The sequence below is a fragment of the Carcharodon carcharias genome, chromosome 1 (assembly GCF_017639515.1).
Source record: "Carcharodon carcharias isolate sCarCar2 chromosome 1, sCarCar2.pri, whole genome shotgun sequence".
NCBI classification, from domain to species: Eukaryota; Metazoa; Chordata; class Chondrichthyes; order Lamniformes; family Lamnidae; genus Carcharodon; species Carcharodon carcharias.
The window spans coordinates 54,892,201-54,918,094 of record NC_054467.1 but is presented as its reverse complement, the minus strand read 5'-3'; the positions used below and the strand labels follow the sequence as shown (position 1 = coordinate 54,918,094).

Genomic DNA, 25,894 nt, shown 5'->3' with positions numbered 1-25,894 from the left:
CTGAGTAAGCTGTCTGATATAACTGTTTTATTTGTGGATCCTTTTTCTGTAACTCTACCAACTGCCTTGAGCTAAATACCTCCATTCTTTCTTCCTGAACAATCTTATCAAAGACAGTGTCAGCTAACTAAACATCAACACCCTTTCCTTGCCTTTTAACTTCCTCTTCTTTCTGTTTCAACCTCCAAGCTTATGACCTTATTGCCACAAAATCTGGAAACAATTCAAGATGCTCTTTCTGCAATACTTGTGTTGAAAATAACTCTGCAGGTTGCTCAAATACCACAGGCATCACCCACATCTGCGACCCATCTATATCATTAACTAAAATAAATTGAACCCCTGTTATGGGCAATTTTTCCACCACTCCAACAATCACCTCACCTGTTTCCCACTTACTCTTTAAATTTACCTTCCACAATGGAATAGGTTTAGGAAATGACTGTTCCTGCAATACTCCCTCTGAACAACAAGTATTACTGTCCCATAACATTAAGGACTGACTAGCCCCTGTGTCTCTTAAATTTTTTATATCTTTACCTACTCCACCCTGTACACAAGGAAAGACTTCCCCTTCATGTACAAAATCTTTAAACATTTACGCAACCTGCTCCTCAGAACTCCCTTGAATAACTTGTGAACACATTCCCACTTCTTTTCCCATCACTGACCCTTCCTGTTTTACTAGTGCACATATTTTCCCTGTAATTTCCAACACACTAACTTTGTGTGCCCAACTTTATTACAATGAAAACACCTCAATATTTGAGTGTCAATTCTACTCTCAGCACCTTTCTTTTTAATCTGAGAACAAACTTTCTGGGAATTTCCACCTTCCCACTTTCTATCCTTCTCTGATTTAAAAGGGTGATGAAAAAATGTTTAGGTCTATGAACTAACTCATAATCATCAGCTATCTCTGCTGCTTGTCTTAACGTTTTAAGCCTCTGTTCCTCTTCATGAGGTACAGCCATTTGGTGGCCAAGGTTAGATAAGGACATAGAAGACACGGTGAAACAGGGTAGAGTATGTCAAGCAGTAGAAAGAAGCTGCCATCGGTACCTTTACAAACGTGGAAATGGCCAGCTAGAGTGTGGCAGAGGCTGCACATAGATTTTGAGAATTTGAAGGGCAGCAGCTATTCCTTTTGATAGATAGCTATTCCAAGTGGGTTGAGGGGTTTCCAATGAATCGAAAAATGACTAGCAAAAACTCTAGACATTTTGAGTAGTTTATTTGCCACTTAGGGATTCCCAAAAAAAATTGTGTCTCATAACGGACCTCAGTTTTGTTCATAAGGATTTGTAAATTCATGAGAATGAATAGGGTAAAACAGACTAGTTTTCCTTCACCATCTTTCTTCAAATGGAGCAGCAGAGTGCATTGTACAAATTGTTAAGCGTATTCTTGTTCAACAAATGCTGGAAAAAAATTGGAAGAAATATTGGTTATCATTGAATCACAAACTGGCATTTTTTTGGTTTATTTATCATAATGTGGGAGATGTTGGTGTTCTGGTAATGGCACTGGTCTGGTAATCCAGAGTCCATGCTCTGGGAAGATGGGTTCAAATCCCACCATGAAAGCTGGTGGAATTTAAATTCAATTAATAAAATTTGGAATTAAAAGTTGGTTTCATTAATGGGAACCATGAAACCATTAGGAAAGGAAATCTGCCATCCTTACCTGGTCTGGCCTACATGTGACCCCAAAGCCACAGAAATGGCCTAGCAAGCAACTCAGTTCAGGGCAATTAGGGATGGGTAACAAATGCTGACCTTGCTAGCAGCACCAACATCCTGTGAAAGAGTAAAAAAAACACACCACACACAACTACTGGCAAAATACCAAATGAATTGTTTCTTAGAAGACAGCCTAGAACGAACTTTTTATTGCTGAAGCTACATTTAGCACAGTCAGTAGAAGGGCAATAATCCAGGTAGAAGGAGAGTAATGATAGGGGTAGATGAGAGAAAGAAGTCTGAAGTTGAACCAATAGGTTAAGGTGAGAGATCATCATCATAAGTGGTTGAAGTGGCTATCAGGAAGAGTCGTGAAAATATGTGGTATTTGCACACATTTGTTCAAGATGTTTGACAGTGAAAAGGTTAGGTTTGTACATAGAGATCATGTTTTACCTTCAGAGGCTCATGAAGAAGAATGTTGGGAGGAATCAAATGAGTCTGATGAACTGGATTGTTGGGATATAAGTAGAGTACCAATAGTTCCTCCAGTATAATATGCCTGAAACCAGTTCAGATCTGAGTCAGAGCCAGACAGACAAGTCTGATGAAGTGAAAATTTCAGTTGAAAGTCATATAGCAAAATCTGTCCTTGTTGGAGAAAACTTCACCTCAAAGGCCCAGAGGGTAAAGTTCCGAAAGTTTGGGTCAAGAAAGGAGGAACCCTCTTAGGAATAGGAAACAATTGAAAACCGAGGAATATATATAATTTGTATTGGTTTTGATCAGTGTGTAACATTTTCATTAAGGAGGGAGGAGTGTAATAGCACCTCTTGTGGCCATTTGTATCTGGATATATATAAATCAAACTGGAATAAAATAAATCAGTTAGGTATGAGAATTCCACGTGTATACACCAGTGTTATTGTTCTGCCAAGATATCATACCTAACTCTGGGATTCTGGCTGGTTGGCTGGCCAAAGTTGCTTTGAGGCAGGATTCCCATGTGATTCTCCTAATCTCCCATTGTTAACATTCATTTTAGCTATGTGACTGGATAATCTGATGATTTCTCCATGTAACCTCTACAAAAATCCCAGACATTCATCTTTATGTATAAATGAATTATTCCATACTGTTATTTGACAGCATGCAATTCAGTCTGTGATAATCTTACCTTTATTTTTGCATTTAATGTTTTCAATATTTTTGATTAATGGTTTGGTCAACTAGGTATAATGAAACAAAACCTAAAATTACTGGAAAAGCTCAGCAGGTCTGACAGCATCGGTGGAGAGGAAGACAGAGTTAACGTTTTGAGACCATATGACTCTTCATCTTGAAACGTTAACTCTGTCTTCCTCTCCACCGATGCTATCAGACCTGCTGAGTTTATCCAGCAATTTTTGTTTTTGTTTCAGATTTCCAGCATCAGCAGTATTTTGCTTTTATCTGGGTATAGTAAAAGTTTTGTCTTTTTTAAAAACATATTCTTTCACAGGATGTGGGCCAGCATTTGTTGCCCACCTCTAAAGCTTAGTTAGTGCTGCTAGTTTGGCTCAGTTGGTGAGGCGGAAGATTAAGGGTTCAAGTGGCAGTTTAAAATTTGAATACATAATCTAGGTTGACACCTCAGTGCACAGATGAGAAGAACTATATCATTGGAGATGCTTCCCTTTGAATCAGATGTTAAATTGAAACCTTCTGGTGGTTAGCTAAATGTTAAAGATTTTGTGGCAGTACTTAAAAAAGAATCAGAAAATTTTACTGGGTACCATTTCTCCCTTGGTCAATACAACCATAAAAAGATTAAATAACTGTGCATCTAATTTCTGTTTGTGGGACCTTGCTGTATGCAAAACGTTTGCTATATTTACCCGTAACATTGTAACTGCAAAGTAATTCTTTCTATGGAAAGTACTTTATGGTATTTATGAAATGCAATTTATTATTTAATGTATAAAAAATAAAAAGTGGTTGATCTTTTGGTTTTAAGAATTAATGCAGAGTATTAATGTATAAATAAATGTGCATTTTAATTATTTGATATTTTCTGCTACAACTGTCTAAAAGCAAGAATGTAAAAAAGTAAACGTGAAAATATGAAGTATGATTGGGAGAAGTTAATACCCTATAACTTATATCAAAATATTTTAATTAGGACATGTGAATATTATCTATGCTTATTAAAATGATTCACCAAAATTAATTAACCTTCAAATTTCACACTCTTACTATTACAAATTACAAAATCCAAGTTACTTTTTTAAACAGAATATCACTTACTATAATTAAATAATTTTTTCAATAATTTCTATTCAGAGTAGGAATTTAGCTAAGTCATGTCACTGGTGGAATATATCTAGAACTTGTTGTAACTCCTCTGTCTGAAGCAATATGCTTTGATAATTGATATTAGTCTGCGAAAAAAAATTTAAAATTACTAAGATGACCAAATATTTGAAAGTTTTGTGCAGTATTTGAAGTTCTATTTGATGTGCTCTTGCAGTTGAAAGTTTTGATTGTTAATTAACTTCACGAACAATATCACTCTTCCAGAGGTGATTCAGCTGAGCCTGGCAGAAGATCAGAAAGTGAGCATCACCACAGCAACAGTGGGACAAAGTGCAGTCCTAACGTGTTCAATTCAGGGAATTCTGAGGCCCCCAATAATTTGGAAACGCAACAACATTATTCTTAACAATTTGGATCTGGAAGATATCAGTGTAAGTAATAAATTTGAGATAAACATTTATTTTGTAAAACATTGAACTTCCATTGCAATTTTATTGCCCTTTTCAAGCACAATTATCCAGCAGGAGAAGATTTCCTTTGTGTGCTTTTGGGCCAAGTTTACAAATGCATGTTCCAGGCACACACACCACAATTTTACACCCATTATTGGATGACTTGTTGATGTGGGTTCGCAGCAAGTGAGGCCTCCAAGTACAATTTTGTAAAATTGAAATTTATTTCAATTATAATTATTTAATTATAATTAGAATTCTTTCATTATAACTGAAATTGCAAATTTGTTCCTTGTAAATTAGTTTTGCAATTTCATTACAGAGATCTTCCCCTCATGTTAAATATGTTACTAATTTTTCCATGATTTCCAATATTTCCATACAAATATTAAAAATTCCGCAGAGTGGAAATCAAAGTCCACTAAAATCACCACTCCATTCCTGGTTTTCTACCTGGAAATCCAGGCGATCCCTTCTCGTTCGACCTTCCGATTCAGGTTGGGTAAGAACTGTGTCGGGCAGCTGGCCCCTGAGGCCTTCATTCAAGGGCTACACAATCAGACATAAGGAGGCCATGCCCCCTTTTTTATGGCTCTAGCTGCTATAAAGCAGTTGGGTTTTAAAGGTCCAGCCGCTTTTAAGTCAGGGAAAAGGTAGGATTGGTGGTGGAGGGGGTTGGTGGCCATGGATGCGGGTTTGTTCGGTAGGAGGTTGGTTAGTCACTAGGGGTGAGGTTTGGTTGGTCGGGGGAGTTGGAGATCAGGTGGAGGTCGGTTGAAGGGTGTGGGATAGTCGGGGGGTGGGGGAGGTCAGTCAGGCGAAGGTTGGGTGGTCGGGGGTGGCAGTTGAGTGTCAGTGGGAGGGTCAGTCAGCGGGGGAGGTCAGGTGGTCATTGCGGGGAGTTGGTCAGGGGGTATAATCGGGCCGGTGTAATCGGGAGGGATGTAGTCAGGGGTGTGCAGTTGACGGGGTGTAGTCGGATGGGATCCGTGCAGGGGGATAAAAGCATCCCGTGCGGTGATCAGTGGGGAGTTACTGTGCAGTTGGGGCAAGTTGGAGGGTGCCAAGGGGGGTCGTGGGGTGGGGATCTGAGGCGGGGGTAATCCTGTGGGGGTTTGGGGGTGTGAGAGGGGTCCCATTAGGGGTGGGGAGGGTGGTCAGTACAATAGTTACCCAGAAGCTAGGAGTGGTTTTAATTCTTCTAACTTTTTCTGGGTAACTATTGCTGTAAGACGTCAGAACTATCCTAAGTTTACGATTTGAATCATATTTTTGGATAGTTCCCAGTGCAGGGCAATTGCCCATCGGAAGTTTAAAATTCCTGGCCAATTGCCATGGGAACTTCTGAAGGGGGTGTTGGTGGATGTGGTGGGGGGTTCACCCCAGCGCATTTTTTGAGTACCCCGAGAAACACTGCCCCAGAGCTTGGAAGTTAGGGGACAGTGTGAATTTGGTAGGTTTTTCCCAAATTCTTGTTTTATGCAATGACATGAATGCAACTTATGTTGTAAAAGATTTCTTAAGAAATATTAAGGATAAGATAGTTCTGCTAGTGTGAAGTGGGTGAATGACACCCAGAATTTTCTAATGAGCCACTGAGTGCTCCTTCCATCTGAAATCATGATTTTTTTGTTGCTCAAATGTCTTAGAGCTTCATTAGATATTGGAAAACTGCAGATTATTAGTGCATATGAAAAATTGCAGGGTTTATGAAACATACTAGTTATGCCATTAGCGTACCCATTGAAACAAATATATAAGATACCATTTATACTTTTTGCCTGGATGCAAGACGGTTCTTAATGTTGAATTGTAATTGAAATGTATGTGAAGCTTTTTAAGTGATGTCATCTTACTAGATTTCATTGAACTCAGTAAAGTTGACACAAAGCTTGGAAATGTAACAGACAGTCAGAAGGGTAGTAACGGGCATAGACAGACTGGTAAAGTGGGAAGACACATGGCAATTAAAATTTTAATGGAAAGAAATGTGAAGTTTTGCACCTTAGAAGGAAAAATTAAGAGGGGCAATTTAGCTAAATGGTATAATTTTAGAGGGGATGCAGGAATATAGAGAGCTAGAAGTGTATATGCACAAGTGTTTGAAGATAGTGGCCAGAATTTTCCTATAGGGACAGAAAAACACAAGTTGTGCACTTTTGTGGCTTCATGTATGACTTTGCTCGATAGTTTTGTTTTCTCACTCAGGGTTCAGGTTCACAGTGTAGCTTGCAAGCCATGATGGAGTGTGTGGTGAGGGTGAGTGCAGATGTAGGCTGGTTAGAAGGCCCTCTCTGTCCTCGGAAACAGCAGCCCAGCTCCTAATATCATTTAAAGGCCTGCTAAACCTCACCCCTGACTCCCCTCACAGCTCCCCTACCCAACTTGCATGCCACCCCCATTGCCCCTCAGATTCTCGCACGCCACCCCATACCCCCTCAGATTGCCCATACAATCTCCATGCCCCCCATGTATTGTCCCACAGCCACTCACCCAGTATCCACTGTGTATGATCCTCAGAAGCAATGCTGTAACAATGGGAATTATTTTAAATCTGTGACAGTGTAATAGAATTCTCATTCAGAGGTCTGCCATTGACACTACCATAAGAAGCCCGTTCTACATAGGAAAAAAAGTTAATCCTGTTCATTGCCATTACATTGTGTAAACAAACAATCATGTACTCTGAAATCACATTAAAGGTTCAGTTTTATTACAACCTGGTAAAACTGTCAGTCATTCCCCTGAACAGCTGTGATAACAGAGCTGAGGACTCCAGCAGTTTTTTGGAACTCAACCAAGCTCTCATAATAGCTGCAGATATCAAAACGTTAGCTTCCAACTCCAAAGCCTGAAATTGAAAGAACAGATGGCCTCTTCTCCATTTCAAAGCAAATTGCCCATCAATCAATGGCGTGGAGTTGATGCTTTTTACATTTCAGAAGTAGGGCATGTTTCTTTCAAAATCAGAGCTGTCTGTACATTTAAATCCCAGTGCCAAACATGACAAGAAAAGTTTACCAAAACATTTCATCTGCATTTTTGAATGCATATGGCACTTTTTGCAATGGAAAAAGTACTGTAATGCATGTCAACACTTACACAATGGTGGTTAATTAATGTTAACTTACCTTTGCAGGACAGAGCTCTATGATGAATCACTGCATTAAAAATACATCAGCATTACAGTAAAGCATCTAATAGTGACATTTGAAAGTATGAAAACATTTTTACACTTACCTTTCTGAATGTTCCTATGTTCCTGACTCCTCAGCAGGCTTCCCCCAGTGGTCACAAACTCTCCAAGGAGATGCTTTTTTTGGGGCTTACATAATTCCCAGCAGCACATGAAAATAGTGCAGAGGGGCAAATACAACATTCCTGTTATTCTCGCAGTGCAGACCCTGATGTTGGAAGAGGTACATGTACATTTTGCACCCATGGCCTTCCCAACCTGTAAAAAGGCAGCATGAAAATGTTGCAGGATCAGGAAAACCATTTTTCCAGCAAAAAAACTGTTCAGCATTTCAGACCAGATGAGCACCACCTTTAGGAGAGAAAATCTAGCCCAGTTATTCCAGTTAATAAGATTCTTATAAAAGCATATGGAACTGTTGGTTTTACCAGTAGAGGTACAGGCTTGATTATTTTTAGGGGACTGAGGGATAAACCTAGCAAGGCTAGGAATGTGGATGTTCTGTAAAATTTAACAGCAGGATTTGATTGCAATTTTTTCTTGCATATCCCATATGAAAGCTCGCTAAATTGTAAGGCTAATTGTCTTGTTGATGGATGGGAAAAACAGCAGCAGGAGGGTCCCTGACAATCATCAGAGGATTGTGGGCTGAAGATCATTGTCAAGGAGGGGTAGGGGGTTGTGGCACTGATTGTAGCAGAGGTTAGAGAGAGGCTGTAAGTTCCTTTTGGCCCCCAGGCAATGCAATGAAAAACACTCTAGAACTCCTGCCACCATTTCACTGCCTGGTTCCTGAAGTCCTGGGAAACCTGGCTGGTGGCTGATAAATTTAAATCAAGCTAGAAGTTGCAATGTGGGAGCTAAGTATTAACAAGGCTTCCCACCCCGGAAGATTAGACAGATGTGAAGTCTCTACCTGCTACCGTAAAAATGACATCAGCCTTATATGTATTGGGTTCAGGCCACATTTCTCGTCTTAAGCATTAACACCCTTGATATCTTCCCACCCATCCTTGGTGGAGGATGGGGGTTAATATCCAGGCCACAGATTGCAAAAGCAAGCAAGTTATAGTAACCCTTTCTGACTAAGCCTCAACTAGAGAATAGTGCTCAATTATGACCACCACACTTCAGAAAAAATGTCAAAGCCTTGGAGGCGATTAAGAGAAAATTTAGCAGGATGAGGGATTTCAGATATGTGGAGAACCAGAGAAGCTGGATTGTCCTCCTTAGAACAGTGAAAGTTAAAGGGAAATTTAGCCTGGTGATAAAGATCTTCAAAATTCTGAGAAGTTTTTGTTAAAGTAGATAGGGAAAAACCATTTGAACTGGCAAGAGAATCATTAGCCAAGGGACACAAATTAAAGGTAATTGACAAAAAAACTTATGGTGAAAATAGATCTTTTTTAACACAGAGGGCAGACTTGTCCCCAAATTTGTACTAAGTGTGGTAGTGGGTGGGAAGAAGGACATTTTAATCACCAGCCGCAATATCGTATCATTCCCGCCTCATTAATGATCCATTCACAGGAAACATGCCGTTTTGATGGCGGACGGGCTCTCATTCGTCTGCCAAGCCATCACCTCGCTGCGTGCCATATTTAAAGTACACGCGCACACAGTGCTTCCAGCCCAGGACAGCAGCAAAGAAGGCATGGCCCCAAAAAGCAAGAAGATTGCAGCCCCCAGTTTAATGTTGCGTCCCTCAAGTGCCTTTTGGACGCAATCGAGGCCCATCGTGATGTCCTGTACTCTCGCTCTGGTCGCAAGATGGGTGGCAACATCACTAATCCAGCATGGGAGGCAGCACCAATGCCCTGCAAAAGAGGACAGCCACCCTGTGCCACTACAGGATGAATGGTCTCATCCATTCCACCAGGAATCATCACTCTCAATTCACACACTCACAAAACCATCACACATCTACAGGGATCTCACACCTCAAAGGATACCACTCACTCTCACACACACCCTCACATCTCCATCAGGCTCATATCCACTGGAGCTCACATTCTCATCCCATCCATTGCTCACCACACAAACATTCCGCGCAGTGCCATGTGTCCTGCTCACAATCTCTCCATTTTCATGCAGGAGAAGCTAACTCACAAGAGCAGGGACAGATCCCAGATCCGGGGTGGAGTGGCCCACATTAGGCCCCTCACTCACTTTGAGGAGTGTTCCATCATGCTGACTGGTGAGGACATGGACCGTACTTGCCCTGGCAGTGAGGTCAGCAGTGAACACCCGTGTGAGGATCCTGCACCACAACACAAATGTGAGTGCTCTCTCTCCTGTTTTTGATTGCTGAAATTCACTAAGTGTTTCTACTTTGGGTCACAGGGAGCTCTGCCAAGCAATCGACACCCTCAGCCAACCGGACCCTCAGCTCCATTGAAGTCCTTGCCTCCAGCCAAGAGAATTCCTCGATTGAAGAGCTGAAAATAAGCAGCCTGGAAGATCTGTCAAAGCGCTTACCCACACCTGCACCAGCACAGGAACACACACCTCGGTGGGACCAAGATCAAGAGCAGGCTTAGATTCACAACCTGGTGGTCACTGTGGGTCTGCACTGGAGTGCTGCTTTTGGGCTGCAGTACAGTGCTTAAGTTGGAGTCTGGTGACTGAGGGAATTTAAGGGTTAATTTCTATCTAAAGTCTAGTCTTTCTTTAATTTAGTAATTAACTAAAAGTTGCTGTTTGGGTTGGAAGAAGGTGAGTTTTAGGCCAGCTTTAAAACAGGGTTTATACAGCTACAGCTAGTTAATTAGTTAACTGGCTTAAACAGGTTTTCAGAGGCTAAATTCAGAGAGTCTGTCTTACAATGCTGACATTGTCTGCATTGGAGTGCTGTTTTGGTCTGCAGTAGAGTGCTTAAGTTGAAGTTTGGTTCCTGAGGGAGTTTGGTGAGGAGGGAACAAGGTGACCCTTTCAGTAACGTGAGTACGGTTGGGTGAGTATTTACTACTTTTATCGCTTATAGTTTTTAAGGTCTTATTTTGTGATTCATCATTTGTGAGGGCTATAGTTCTGTAACGAGGAGCAGGGAAGAAGGGCCCTAGAGTAATTGATATTATTTGATATTACATATCTTCCAAAAGGTTTAATTTAACTTAAAGGGGTAAGTCATGGCAGGAGAGCTCAAACCCATGGTGTGCTCTATGTGGGAAGCCGGGAACATTTCCAATGCCCAAGGCCAGCATGTATGCGGGAAGTGTCTCCAGCTGCAGCACCTGGAAGCCTGGATTTCAGAGCTGTAGCAGCGGCTGGGACACTGTGGAGCATCCGTGAGGCAGAGAATATCGTGGATAGCACGTATGGAGAGGTGATCACACCGCAGGCTAAGACTCCATAAGCAGGATGGGAATGGGTGATCACCAGGCAGAGCAAGAGGACTGGGCTGGCAGTGCAGGAATCTCCTTTGGCTATTCCCCTGCAAAGCAGATATACCGCTTGTTGAGGGGAAAGGCTGCTCAGGGGAAAACAGCAACAGCCAAATTTGTTGCACCACAGTTGGCTCTGCTGCACAGCGGAGGAGTAAAAAGTGTGAGAATACAGTAGAGGATTCAATTGTAAGGGGAATAGATAGGTGCTTCTGTGGCCACAAATGAGACTCCAGAATGGTATGTTATCCCCCTGGTGCTAGGGTCAAAGATGTCTCAGAGTGGCTACAGGACATTCTGAAGGGGGAGGATGAACAGCCAGTAGTCATGGTACACATTGGTACAAACTGGTAAAAAAAGGGATGAGGCCCTAAAGGCAGAATATAGGGAGTTAGGAAGTAAGTTGAAAAGTAGGACCTCAAAGGTAGTGATCTCAGGATTACCACTAGTGCTACGTGCTAGTCAGAGTAGAAATAGCAGGATGTATCAGATGAATACGTGGCTGAAGAGATGGTGTGAGGGGGAGGGTTTCAGATTCCTTGGACATTGGGACCAGTTCTGGGGGAGGTGGGACCAGGACAAACTGGACGGGTTACACCTGGGCAGGACCGTGACTGATGTCCGGGGGGAATATTTGCTTGAGTGGTTGGGGAGGGTTTAAACTAAAATGGCAGGGGGATGGGAACCTATGCAAGCGGTCAGAGGAGGGGGAATCAAGGACAAGAACAAAAGACAGAAAGGGGAATAAGAAAAGTGATAGGCAGAGAAATCAAGGGTAAGTATCAAATGGGGCTCAGTGAAAAATAGTGGGAACAGGACAAGTAATGTTAAAAAGACAAGCCTTAAGGCTTTGTGTCTTAACGCGAGGAGCATTCTCAATAAAGAGGATGAATTAATCTTGCAAATAGAAATAAACAGGTATGATATAGTTGGGATTACGGAGACATGGCTGCAGGGTGACCAGGGATGGGAACTGAACATCCAGGGGTATTTAGGAATATTTAGGTGGAGTTGCATTGCTGGTGTAAAGAGGAAATTAATGCAATAGTGAGGAAAGATATTAGCTCCAACGATGTGGAGTCTGTATGGGTAGAGCTGAGAAACACTAAGGGGCAAAAAACGTTAGTGGGGGTTGTATATGGACCCCCAAACTGTAGTGGTGATGTTGGGAATGGCATTAAACAGGAAATTAGAGACGCATGCAGTAAAGTAACATGTGTGATTATGGGTGACTTTAACCTGCATATAGATTGGGCAAATCAAATTAGTAACAATACCGGAGAGGAGAATTCCTGGAGTGTATACAGGATGGTTTTCTGGACCAATATGTTGAGGAACCAACTAAAGAACAGGCCATCCTAGACTGGGTATTGTGTAATGAGAAAGGAATAATTGGCAATCTAGTTGTGCGAGGCCCCTAGGGGATGAGCGACCATAAGATAATAGAATTCTTCATCAAGATGTAGAGTGATCTAGTTGATTCTGAGACTAGGGTCCTGAATCTTAATAAAAGAAACTGCTTTGGTTTGAGGCACGAGTTGGCTATGATGGATTGGGAAACATTACTTAAAGGGATGACGGTGGATAGGCAATGACAAACATTCAAAGAGCACATGGGTGAACTGCAAAAATTGTTTATTCCTGCCTGGTGCAAAAGTAAAAACAGGAAAGGGGGCCAAACCATGTCTTACAAGGGAATTAGAAATAGTATTAAATCCAAGGAAGAGGCGTACAAATTGGCTAGAAAAAACAACAGACCTGAGGATTGGGAACAGTTTAGAATTCAGCAAAGGAGGACCAAGGGATTGATAACGAAAGGGAAAATAGAGTATAAGAGTAAGCTCGCAGGGAACATAAAAACTGACTGTAAAAGTTTCTATAGTTATGTGAAGAGAAGAAGATTGGTGAAGACAAATGGAGGTGCCTTACAGTCAGAAACAGGGGAATTTATAATGGGGAACAAAGAAATGGCTGATCAACTAATACATACTTTGGTTCTGTCTTCACAAAGGAGGACACAAATAACATATCAGAAATGTTGGGGAACAGAGGGTTTAATGAGAAGGCAGAACTGAAATAAATCAATATTAGTAGGGAAATGGTATTGGGCAAATTGATGGGATTGAAGGCTGATAAATCCCCAGGACCTGATAATCTACATCCCAGATTACTAACTGAAGTGGCCCTAGAAATTTTGGATGCATTGGTGGTCATCTTCTGAGATTCTATAGACTCTGGAACAGTTCCTACAGATTGGAGGGTAGCTAATGTAACCCCACTATTTAAAAAGGGAGGTAGAGAGAAAACAGGGAATTATAGACCAATCAGCCTGTCGTCGGTAGTGGAGAAAATTCTAGAATCCATTATAATAGATTTAATAGATGACTTGGAAAACAGTGGCAGAATCAGACAGAGTCAGCATGGATTTACGAAAGGAGAATCATGCTTGACAAACTTACTGGAATTTTTCGAGGATGTAACTGGTAGAGTTGATGAGGGGGGGCCAATGGATGTGGTTTATTTGGACTTACAGAAGGCTTTCGACAAAGTCTCACATAAGAGATTGACGTGTAAAATTAAAGCGCATGGGATTGGGGGTGATGTATTGAGATGGATAGAAAACTGTTTGGCAGACAGGAAACAAAGAGTAAGAATAAATGGGCCTTTTTCCGAATGGCAGGCAGTGACTCATGGGGTACCGCAGGGATCGCTGCAGGGACCCCAGCTATTCATGATCCGTGTTAATGAATTAGATGAGGGAACTAAATGTAATATCTCCAGATTTGCAGATGACACAAAGCTGGGTGGGAGGGTGAGCTGCAAGGAGGATGCAGAGACACTTCATTGTGATTTGGACAAGCTGAGTGAGTGGGCAAATGCATGGCAGATGCAGTATAATGTGGATAAATGTGAGGTTATCCACTTTGGTAGCAAAAACAGGAAGGCAGGTTATTATCTGACTAGCTATAAATTGAGAGATGGGAATGTGCAACGAAACTTGGGTGTCCTTGTACACCAGTCACTGAAGGTAAGCATGCAGGTGCAGCAGGCGGTAAAGAAGGCAAATGGTATGTTGGCCTTCATGGCGAAAGGATTCGAGCACAGGAGCAGGGGTATCTTGCTGCAATTATACAGGGCCTTGATGAGACCACATCTGGAATATTGAGTGCAGTTTTGGTCTCCTTATCTGGGGAAGGATGTTCTTTCTATAGAGCGAGTGCAGTGAAGGTTTACCAGACTGATTCCTGAGATGGCGGGACTGAACTATGAGGAGAGATTGAGTCAGTTAGGATTATATGCAATGGAGTTCAGAAGAATGAGGAGAGATCTCATAGAAACCTGTAAAATTCTAACAGAACTTGACAGGGTAGATGCTGGAAGGATGTTCCCAATGTGGGGGAGTCCAGAACCAGGGGTCACAGTCTGAGGATATGGGGTAGACCATTTAGGACTGAGATGAGGAGAAATTTCTTCACCCAGAGTGGTCAGCCTGTGGAATTCGCTACCAGAGAAAGTAGTTGAGGCCAAAACATTGTATGTTTTCAAGAAGGAGTTCGGGGCAAAAGGGATCGAAGGATATGGGGAGAAAACGGGAGCAGGCTATTGAGTTGGATGATCAGCCATGATCATAATAGCGGAGCAGACTTGAAGGGCCAAATGGCCTACTCCTGCTCCTATTTTTTATGTTTCTATAACTGCTATGGATTACCCCAATGGAGAATAAGGAAATGGCAGAGTCATTGAACAAATACTTTGTGTATGTGTGTATTTTGTGTCTTTTGCCTAATGACAGGGAGCAGAGAATAGGGATAAATGGAGCAATTCCAAGTTGGCCGGCTGAAACTAATGGAATGCTCCAAGGATCAATTCTGGGGCCTCAATTTTTTTACAATCTGCATTGAGAATTTAGGTGAAGAGGCTGAGAGTAATTCACCCAAGTTTGTTGACATTACAAAGCTAGGTTGGAAGGTAAGCTGTGGGGTGGACAGAAAGATATAAAAAGAAAAAAACTGCGGATGCTGGAAATCCAAAACAAAAACGGAATTACCTGGAAAAACTCAGCAGGTCTGGCAGCATCTGCGGAGAAGAAAAGAGCTGACGTTTCGAGTCCTCATGACCCTTCAACAGAACTAGGTGAATCCAAGGAAGGGGTGAAATATAAGCTGGTTTAAGGTGTTGGGGGGCGGGGGGGAGAAGAGGAGCGGGGTGGTGTGGTTGTAGGGACAAGCAAGCAGTGATAGGAGCAGATATTCAAAAGATGTCACAGACAAAAGAACAAAAGAACACACAGGTGTTGAAGTTGGTGATATTATCTAAACGAATGTGCTAATTAAGAATGGATGGTAGGGCATTCAAGGTACAGCTCTAGTGGGGGTGGGGGGGGCATAAAAGATTTAAAAATAATGGAAATAGGTGGGAAAAGAAAAATCTATATAAATTATTGGAAAAAACAAAAGGAAGGGAGAAGAAACAGAAAGGGGGTGGGGATGGAGGAGGGATTTCAAGATCTAAAGTTGTTGAATTCAATATTAAGTTTGGAAGGCTGTAAAGTGCCTAGTCGGAAGATGAGGTGTTGTTCCTCCAGTTTGCGTTGGGCTTCACTGGAACAATGCAGCAAGCCAAGGACAGACATGTGGGCAAGAGAGCAGGGTGGAGTGTTAAAATGACAAGTGACAGGGAGGTTTGGGTCATTCTTGCGGACAGACTGCAGGTGTTCTGCAAAGCGGTCGCCCAGTTTATGTTTGGTCTCTCCAATGCAGAGGAGACCGCATTGGGAGCAACGAATGCAGTAGACTAAGTTGGGGGAAATGCAAGTGAAATGCAGCTTCACTTGAAAGGAGTGTTTGGGCCAATAGACGGTGAGGAGAGAGGAGGTGAAGGGGCAGGTGTTGCATCTTTTGTGTGGGCATGGGGAGGTGCCATAGGTGGGGGTTGAGGAGTAGGGCGTGATGGAGGAGTGGACCAGGGTGTCCCGGACGGAATGATCCCTACGGAATGCCGCCAGGAGGGTGAAGGGAAGATGTGTTTGGTGGTGGCATCATGCTGGAGTTGGCGGAAATGGCAGAGGATGATCCTTTGAATGCGGAGGCTGGTGGGGTGATAAGTGAGGACAAGAGGGACCCTATCATGTTTCTGGGAGGGAGGTTTCCACTTATCACCCCACCAGCCTCCGCATTCAAAGGATCATCCTCCACCATTTCCGCCAACTCCAGCATGATGCCACTACCAAACACATCTTCCCTCCCCCCCCACCCCCCCCCCCCCGTCGGCATTCCGTAGGGATCGTTCCCTCTGGGACACCCTGGTCCACTCCTCCATCACCCCCTATTCCTCAACCCCCACCGATGGCACCACCCCATGCCCACGTAAAAGATGTAACACCTGCCCCTTCACCTCCTCTCTCCTCACCGTCCATTGGCCCAAACACTCCTTTCAAGTGAAGCAGCATTTCACTTGCATTTCCCCCAACTTAGCCTACTGCATTCATTGCTCCCAATGTGGTCTCCTCTACATTGGAGAGACCAAACATAAACTGGGCGACCGCTTTGCAGAACACCTGCGTTCTGTCCGCAAGATGACCCAAACCTCCCTGTCACTTGCCATTTTAACACTCCACCTTGCTCTCTTGCCCACATGTCTGTCCTTGGCTTGCTGCATTGTTCCAGTGAAGCCCAACGCAAACTGGAGGAACAACACCTCATCTTCCGACTAGACACTTTACAGCCTTCTGGACTGAATATTGAATTCAACAACTTTAGGTCTTGAGCTCCCTCCTCCATCCCCACCCCCTTTCTGTTTCTTCCCCCTTCCTTTTGTTTTTTCCAATAAATTATATAGATTTTTCTTTTCCCACCTATTTCCATTATTTTCAAATATTTTTAAATCTTTTATGCTCCCCCCACCCCCACTTGAGCTATACCTTGAATGCCCTACCATCCATTCTTAATTAGCACATTCGTTTAGATAATATCACCAACTTCAACACCTATGTGTTCTTTTGTTCTGTTGTCTGTGACATCTTTTGATGATCTGCTTCTATCACTGCTTGTTTGTCCCTACAACCACACCCCCGCTCCACCTCTCTCCCCCACCCACCTTAAACCAGCTTATATTTCACCCCTTCCTTGGATTCACCTAGTTCTGTTGAAGGCTCATGAGGACTCGAAACGTCAACTCTTTTCTTCTCCGCCGATGCTGCCAGACCTGCTGAGTTTTTCCAGGTAATTCTGTTTTTGTTTTACAAAAAGATATTGTCGGATTAAGTAAGTGAGCAAAGAGGTGACAGAGGGAGTCTAATCCAAACTCCATTCTCTAACTATTGACAACACCCCTCTCACTGGTAACAGTCTGACATTAAGCCAGCCTGTTTGCAACCTCAGTGTCCAGAAGTTTAGCTTCCAAACATATATCTGTGCCATTACTAAGACCACCTATTGGTCAACTTTGCCCATCTCAACTCATTTGCTGCTGAAACACTTTTTCATTCCATCATTACCTCTAGACTTGACTATTACAACACACCCCTGACTGGTCTCCCATATTCTCTCTCCATAAACTTGAGGTCAATCGAAACTCTGCTGCCCATGTATTAGCTTGCAGCAAATTCCATTCCCCTATCACTCCTGTGCTCGCTGACCTACATTGCCTCTCATTCAAGCAATGTTTTCATTTTAAAATCCTCATCCTCACCCTTGTTTTCAATGCCTCCGTGGCCTCATTGTCCCGATCTCTTATAATCTTCTCCAGCTTCACAACCTTCTGAGGGATATCTGCAGTTATAATTCTAGCCTTTTGTGCGTCCCCAATTTTAATTGCTGCACCATTCTTGGCCCCAAGTTCTTAAATTCCCTCCCTTTACTCCTTCACCTCTCTACCTGATTTTTCTTCTTTAAAACACTGTTTAAAATACAACTTCTTTGTCCAAGCTTTTGGTTATCTAATATGGCTCGGTATCACACTTCGTTTTACAATGCCCCTGTGAGGCGCATTGGGACATTTTATCATATTAACAGTGATATATAAAAATAACTTGTTGATGTTGTTGAACTGCAAGGTTATCCATTTGATAGTAAGAATAGAAAAGCAGAATATTTTTTTGAAGGCATGGAAATTGTAAATTGATGCTCAAAGAAATTTCAGTGTACTTACACAATGAACACAAAAGATTAGCATGCAGGTAGACAAAGTGATCAGGAATGCAAATGGCATGTTGGCCTGTATTGCATAGGCTTTGGAGTACAAGAGGAAGTCTCGCTATAATTGTGTAGAGCTTTTGTGAGACTACAACTGGAATAGCAGGTTTGGTCTCCATATCTAGGGAAGGGTATTCTTCCTTGGAGGTGGTACATCAAATGTTAACTAGATTAGTTCCTGGGATGCGGGGTCTGACCTATGATGGAAGGCTGAGTAAATTGGGCCTATACTGCCTGCAGTTTAGAAACTGGAGAGGTGATCCCATTGAAACATATAAGATTTTGAAGGTGCTTGATAGGATAAAAACTGAGAGGTTGTTTTCCCCAGCTGTGGAATCTAGATTATGGGGGTACAGACTCAGGATAAGGGGTTGATCATTTAGGACCAAGATGAAGAAAGATATCTTTACTCAGAAGATTGTAAACTTTTGGAATTGTTTACCCTAGTGAGCTGTGTATGCTCTAGCGTTGAGTTTATTCAGGGTTGAGATAGATGAATTTTTGGTCTCTCAGGGAATTAAGTGATATGGGAAGCAGAGTTGAAGCAAAAGATTATAATTGAATGGCAGAGTAGGCTTGAGGTCCTATTTCTTATGAGTAAGATGTTTGTTATGATGGACAAGGCTAATTTGCAGAAACTACTGTCGCAACATTGTGGCAACCAGCTCTTTCATTCTTTTTGTTACAATCTCAGCTGATGTTAATACTGAACAAATCAGATCCCAGAATGAACATTTTTTGATTCTGTATGGCGCTTCTGACAAAGAACCATACGGATTCGAAACGTTAACTCTCTCTCGCTGTCTCCACAGATGCTGCCAGATCTGCTGAGTTTTTCCAGCATTTTCTGTTTTTGTTTCAGATTTCCAGCATTCGTAGTATTTTGCATTTATCCCAGAGTGAAACCTGGTTTGATAGATCCTAACTTATTTTATTTAGAAACCATGGAGAAAACCTATTGAGCAAATTCACAGGAGTCTGCTGATGGACGTTTAACACAAAGAATAAAAATTTATTAAGCAAGAAATGTGAACTATATTACACTGGACAAAAAGGTTGGAAGGACCTCAGTATAAGCACAAGAAGATGCTTCAAATTCACACTATTCCTATATGGGATAACCAGCAATACCTTAACAGACACATAGGCCAGAATTTCAAAGTCACGCGAAAAAATGTTGGGTGTAGGAATTTTACCCGCTGACAATTAAACAGGCAGTTAAGCCCATTAGAAAGGAAACTTATTGAAATTCTACGTGGCCGGTGCAATTTTGCGATCGGCGCCCGGGGCACATGGCCAGGTGGACATCCTGTTTTTAAGTAAAATTCAATCCAGGGCAGGAAAAAAGTCGACCAGAGCCATGGCTCTGTGAGTAGGTAGGAGTTTAGGTGAGAGTTGGCTGTAAGTGCTTTTTTGATAGTTATTTGTATTTTCTGCATTTTCCAGAGGATTCTTTGGCTTATAAGCTTTCTTTAAGGCTTTCTGCTGAGTGCAGCTTTCAGGGAACTAACCTGTGGTATCTGTATTCCAGCAAATGGGGATTGTCTACTCCACTGGAGAGATCTCCTCTGTGGGGGAGAAGAGAGCCAGAAGGTCAGCCGGGTGCCTTTGTCAACAAGAAGGGATTCTAGTCCATGAACGTGCAGATAGTGTGTGATCACAGGATGCAGGTTCTGCAAGTCTGTGCCAGGTACCCAGGCAGCTCTCATGACACTTAGATCCTGAGACACTCCCAGGTGCCGAAGCTCTTCAATGCTCCAGCCTAACTGGATGGATGGCTGCTGGGTGACAAGCAGGTGGCTCATGATGCCTCTCCACCATCCAAGAACAGAGGCAGAGCAGCGGTACAACAGGAGCCATGCCTCCACAAGGCCGGTGGTAGAGAGAAACTTAGGTCTTCTCAAGATGCGCTTCCGATGCCTGGACCATTTGGGGGCACACTGCAGGTGTCACTGATAGTGGTTGTATGCTGAGCTCTCCACAATCTGGCACTGGCAAGGGGGTACCCACTGGAGGAAGAGGATGTTGACACAGCTCCACAGGTCCCAGATGATGAGTCCAGTAATGAGTCAGAAGAGGAGCATGGTAAGGAGAACGCTGAGGGTGGGAGGCAAGGACACCAGGGATGCCTTGATCCAATGCTCCTTCAGCTAGGCTACCAAATAAGAACTACCGTCTCATGCCAGGGCTGCCACCTCCATCCTGGATCGCAGAAATGACCCTTTCCTTGGCCCCCAAGATACACTCAGTGCCTGTACAATAAAGCTTTGAGCCACCCATGCCCAGCATTACATACTGGTGTACCCTGCATCTACAAAACAAATGAAGCATACTCAGGCCAATAACACAGAAGCAAATGGAACTCACATAGTATTGAATGGCACAACATTCCATATTGGTGGTCACACCATTTCAAAATGAAAAACAAAATGAGGGAACAAAAGATCACCCGTGACCAGTCCCTCTTGTGCTTAAGGTGCTTTAAAATTAGGTTTACAGGTGCCAAGTCTAGGTGTCCCCCCACCCCCTTTGCTGGCACCGGCATTGGAGACGGCCTGCTCACTATGCTGTCCTGTTGGCCTTGATGACCTTGGCGGTCATCCTCTAGCCAGTGGAACCTTTGCTGGCCCCACCTGGGAGGGAGTGGCCAGTGCTACAGCTGGCATCGCCCCAGTTGCCGCAGCTTAATCAGATGCAACGGTCACTGGTGGAGGGGCAGAGGAACTGCTGCCGTCATCCAGAGCGCCATGGAGGAGCCAACAGAGACGACAAGCAGCTCGTGCATTAACGTGAGGTTGCTGTGGACCTCCCTGCATGATGGATGGGCACCTAGCTGGGATATTGGGTGCCCTATCCATATCACACATGGACACTGACAAGCTGAGGTCAGTGCCTGTGTGAGGGATTGCAGGTCCGAGCGCAACCCCAGGAACCCCTGATTCTGTCCCTTGTGCAGCCTTTCCATGAGAGTCCCCATTCTCTCAGTGGAGGAGGCATTGCGCTCGGCCATGAGGGTCAACACAGTACTCATGCTCCGCAGGGACCCCTCCATAATGGAGACCATGGCATGCTTTCCCTCTTGAATCTCTGCCAGATCTTCCTGCACACCCTGCTGGAGATCCAGCATCTGCTGCCTAATGGACAACTCCATAGGATCATCATCAGCCTTTGACTGAACAGCGTCCTGGTCTCCAGCAGTCCTTCGATTGCTGGAGCCCTGGGCACTCTCTGCTTCCACCTACACCTCAAGCTAGTGTGAAGTGCCATCAACAATGTGCACCAAGATACTAACCGCCTAACTAATACCCATTGAGACTCTGGTATCTGCGTTGGTGCCTGGTTCAGACGCAGGTGCTTGGGGAGCCTGGTGGTCCTCCGGGGTCAGGGGTAGCTCCTGGAGGTGCAGCGCTTCACTGCTTGGTGGCAGATCTAAGGGAGCGGAAGGACATGTCATTAGTTTAAGTCACTGCACTGTCACTATGCATGCCAGTCACCATGGTGAGACAATGCATCATGGTGTCATCGTCTTTCAATGACGAATGGGGACTCCAGTCTGGAGGCTGCCATAAGACTACAAAAGAATGTTTGAACCATCCAAACCTCTCACCTCTGTGCACTGCACTCTTACTTTGTCTGACACCCCAGCCTCTCCACGGCAGGTTGACCGAGGTTCATGGCGCCTCTTGAGCTCCAAAGCCTCCTGCTCATAGTGGGGGAGGATAAGGAGGTGTTGGGTTTCTCCACTAGTCCGTGACCTCTCATTATTGTTATAGGATGTCTTCTGAAAGGGCAGAGGAGCATTGATTAGTCCACTCTGTACCTGCAGCGCCATTGCAGCCTGGGCAACTCCACCTGAAGAGCACTTGGCAAGGCACATCCGGGTCGTAGCCCTCGAGGTGCAAGGCACTCAGTCAAAGCAGCCAGGGCTCTCCCATCATTGACAGTTGATACTCAGAGTTTAACACCCCTGAGCTTCACGGGGGAAGGGCTAGCCCAAAATAATTCAACACACTGACCCTTGCCAACATGATACTCACCCTCCTGAGTGCAGCAGGTCATTGAAGCGCTTCTGGCACTGCACCCAGGTGCACCACACCATGTCATGGCTGCTTACCCAGACTGCCACCTCCTCCCATCTCTAGGGACAAGAGTGTCCTTCCTGGCAGCCACCTCCTCAAGGACAACCACGAGGCACTCGTCGGAAAATGGAGGGCCGAATGCCCAGCCGACCTCACCTCCCCCCTGGTCTCTGCATCTTCATTTTCAGCCATGTCGTTGCTGCAACTCCAACGCGGCAGCCTCCCTGGGGCTGCCTGCGCTGTTCAAACCAGCCGCCGGTTTGCCATTGGACCTGGAGGTTCTCCAGCCGACGTTCACGCTGGGCGGGCCTTAATTGAAATCATGGCCTGGCCCCATTCAGGGGCGGCTGTCAGCTTCCAAACCACTCCCGCCTGCCCCAATGAGCCCTGCCCTGCAGATCGGGCAGCATCTGTGGAGAGAAACAGAATTAATGTTTTGGTCGACGATCCTTCATCAGGGGCCCTGAGCCTAACATTTCAATCCTCACCTTGTTCCCACTCTGACCTTTCTGTCCTTGGCGTGCGCTCCACCCTGCCACAGAATGGGGGGCTGGGAGAGAGTGTGAGGATGGAGAGGGGTGAAATATAAGGGTTGGTGGTGTCATGGGGGATTGTTCAGTAAATTTACTGTTAAAAATAATTTGTACAAGAAAAAGGCCTTCTCGATACAACTTCTGCTGTAAACCACTTACCACAACAATCCCATGCCTGCATTTATAAGTTCTAGCCAGAATGCTGTAAATTTCTGGGCAACTTCAAGGCATCTAGTTTGAAGTCTGAAATGACAGGGCCAGCATCAAAGATATACAGGAGCCCGGGCAGCCTATTTCTGCGCATGTGGGCATGTCGGGACTTCCTCTGGGTGCTGTATGCAACAGCAGTGAACACCTCAAAATTAACTGCTACTTTTATCAGAACATCCAACGCATTATATTTGTATTCTGCTTTGGTGTATTTAAGAATGTCAAATTTGTTCTTAAAGCCGGCCTTAATAACGGCAAATTATAATCATGGATATTGCAATTTTACATGCCTTCCAACATATTGTTCACATGATAAGTATTTTCAGAAACAAGTATTTATTTCCAAATACATCTCAGGTTTTTGATGATTTTATTAATAGGAATAATTGCTTTAGGTCTCACAGTTCAATTGTCAATGAAAAATGTATTATGGAGGGAAAAATAATTATTTGCACATTTAGGTTGTTAATTGTAATTTAACAATCTAAATTTGTCATAATTTTCTTCCAATTGTGATGATTCACCATGATGTTTCAATTATGTCACATGTACTTGTTCTTATTTTCATTTGAACATTGTGATCCCTGGGGGAACAATTGCTCTGTGTGACAATATTGGAAATGCATTGGCCTGAACCTCCTTCAATGCTGTGCACATTGTTGCTATCTGTGAAGATTTTCACAATCCAGGGTTACTGTGCATTTAGTCCAGTCCGGCTGGGGAGTAGTCGTGGAATTGGGGGCATAGTCAGGAGGTTAGTGGGGAGTTGGGTGCGGCCAGGGGTTGGATGGTGGGTGGGGGGGGCGGTGGCGGTGATGTGAGTTGTGGAATTAGCTAGATGTTACACAGGGTTTTAATCTGTCTAACATTTCCTAGGCAACATATCAAGGTAAGTTGTGTCCCAAGTCTCCAATTGTAGCTCAGGGTTAGAGACTTTCATGCATAGTCCTGGGCAGCAAGGAATTGCCCATCAAAAGTTTAAAGTTCCCTGGCAATTCCCACATGGCTCCATGCGTCAGGACTTCCGTAGGGTCCTGAGGTACATCTTCCGTCATACATCCAGTCTTCGACAATCCAGAGACTTGAAGATTTGGGCCAATCCTAAAAGCATGTATTAGGATTTCAATACAAATGATGACTGAAGCAATTTTTCCCCTTTATTTTGTTGTTGCTGGTGAAACAGGCATTGTTCTTCATTGGTTGTCATTTTAATTCATACAATGCAGAGTGTGTTCCAGTTTATTAAAAAAAAACAGATGAGACTGAGTAGCAATATGCTGATGTTTAGAGTCGTTTCAGTTTACACTAATTTAATATTCAATACTATATCAAATATAGCAAATTTCAGATACAGTCGAGTATTGGACCGCTGTTGAGGTCATTGGATCAAATCACAACTGCCAATCATACAAAATGAAAGTGTTAATTGGCACATGTATATGTGTTATAATTAATGCAAATGCTGCTCAATATATGGGATTTCTGATTCAAACTCATGCTGAATGTGCTCTTGCACTGCAGGAGTTTTGATCATCTTTAATAGTAATTTTATCATTTTGATGTATTTTTGAGCCAGTCCCAATTCTGAAGGAAAATAGAAACGAAATAATAGTCCAAATCTTCCACTGTCCAGCGCGGCAAAATCTAGACTTAGTCTGTGTTGCGTGTCGGAAGTCCTAGCGCAAACAAATATGCTGTAATTGTCCAGGAACACCTGATGGGTTGATTACCACTGCCCGAGATACTCCACGAATGTCCACGAAACTGAGCTCAGTGTCAGAAACTTGGGCTCGATACGCAGGACTTAGCTGGATAATTACCCTGAAAATGTTACGCTAGATAAACCCGTTATAGCTCTATGATTAGCTGACATAACTGAACTGAGCACCACAACCGACCCCACCAATCACCACCCCTGACCCAACCTAATTCTCTCTCCCACCACCAGTCCCTGACCCAATTACCCCACAACCTGAATGCCCCATCCCCCCAACCTGACCTGACAACTCAGTCCCCAACACCCCCTCAGCAACCCAACTAACCTCCCTGACTCGACTACCATCCTGAACCCAACCTGAATGTCTCCCAATCCAACCCAACTCCCTCCCAGGTGACTCACTCACTCATCTATCCATGCACTCACTCACCCACGCACTCTCACCCACCCACTCAATCACTAAATGAATCACCCATTTACTCACTCACCCACTCATTCACCCACTCTCCTATTCACTCATTCACCCACTCACACTCACCCATTCATTACTCACCCATTCACTACCACCTACTCACTCACCCATACACATACTCAGCCACCCACTCACCCACCAATCTCTTAAACTCACTCACCCATCCACCATTCACTCACCCATCCAGTCGCCCACTCACCCTATCAGTCTCTCACCCACTCACTCAGACCCATTCACTCACCCACTCACTCACCTACAACCACCCACCCACCCACACTCACCCAGTCTCTCGCCCACCCGGCCACCTAGCCGCTCACTTATCCAATCACTCACTTGCTCACTCACTCTCTCACCCTCTTATTCTCACAGCCAGTCACTCACTTACCCACTCAAACATCCACTCACACTCTCACCCTTGCACTCGCAGACTCACTCGCCCATCTACACATTCACACTCATTCAGTAAAATATTTGAGACCTTTATAAAGTGCCGTGAAAAGGGGGCATGCCCTCTCCTTGCTTTGACTCTCCTGCTCTTGCTGAACTTAACCTGCGCTGTCCCATTTCTACTGCAACAAGGAGCTGAAAATGGGCTGTTCCATTGATGTACCCAGCATTGTCACTGACCAGAAGACCTGAGCTATTAATTCAGATCCTATGGTATATTATGGATACATGCACA

The 25,894-nt window shown here is 43.9% G+C and overlaps 1 protein-coding gene across 2 annotated transcripts in view; it reads left to right on the top strand.

The window, feature by feature from the left end:
* Positions 1-25,894, top strand: part of fstl5 (follistatin-like 5) — a 1,008,072-nt gene that overhangs the window by 696,391 nt on the left and 285,787 nt on the right. For both annotated transcript variants that reach the window (XM_041200324.1, XM_041200334.1), the window contains one exon: positions 4,242-4,408. In XM_041200324.1, coding sequence (XP_041056258.1) covers positions 4,242-4,408 — 167 coding nt within the window. The remainder of the gene's footprint in view (positions 1-4,241; positions 4,409-25,894) is intronic.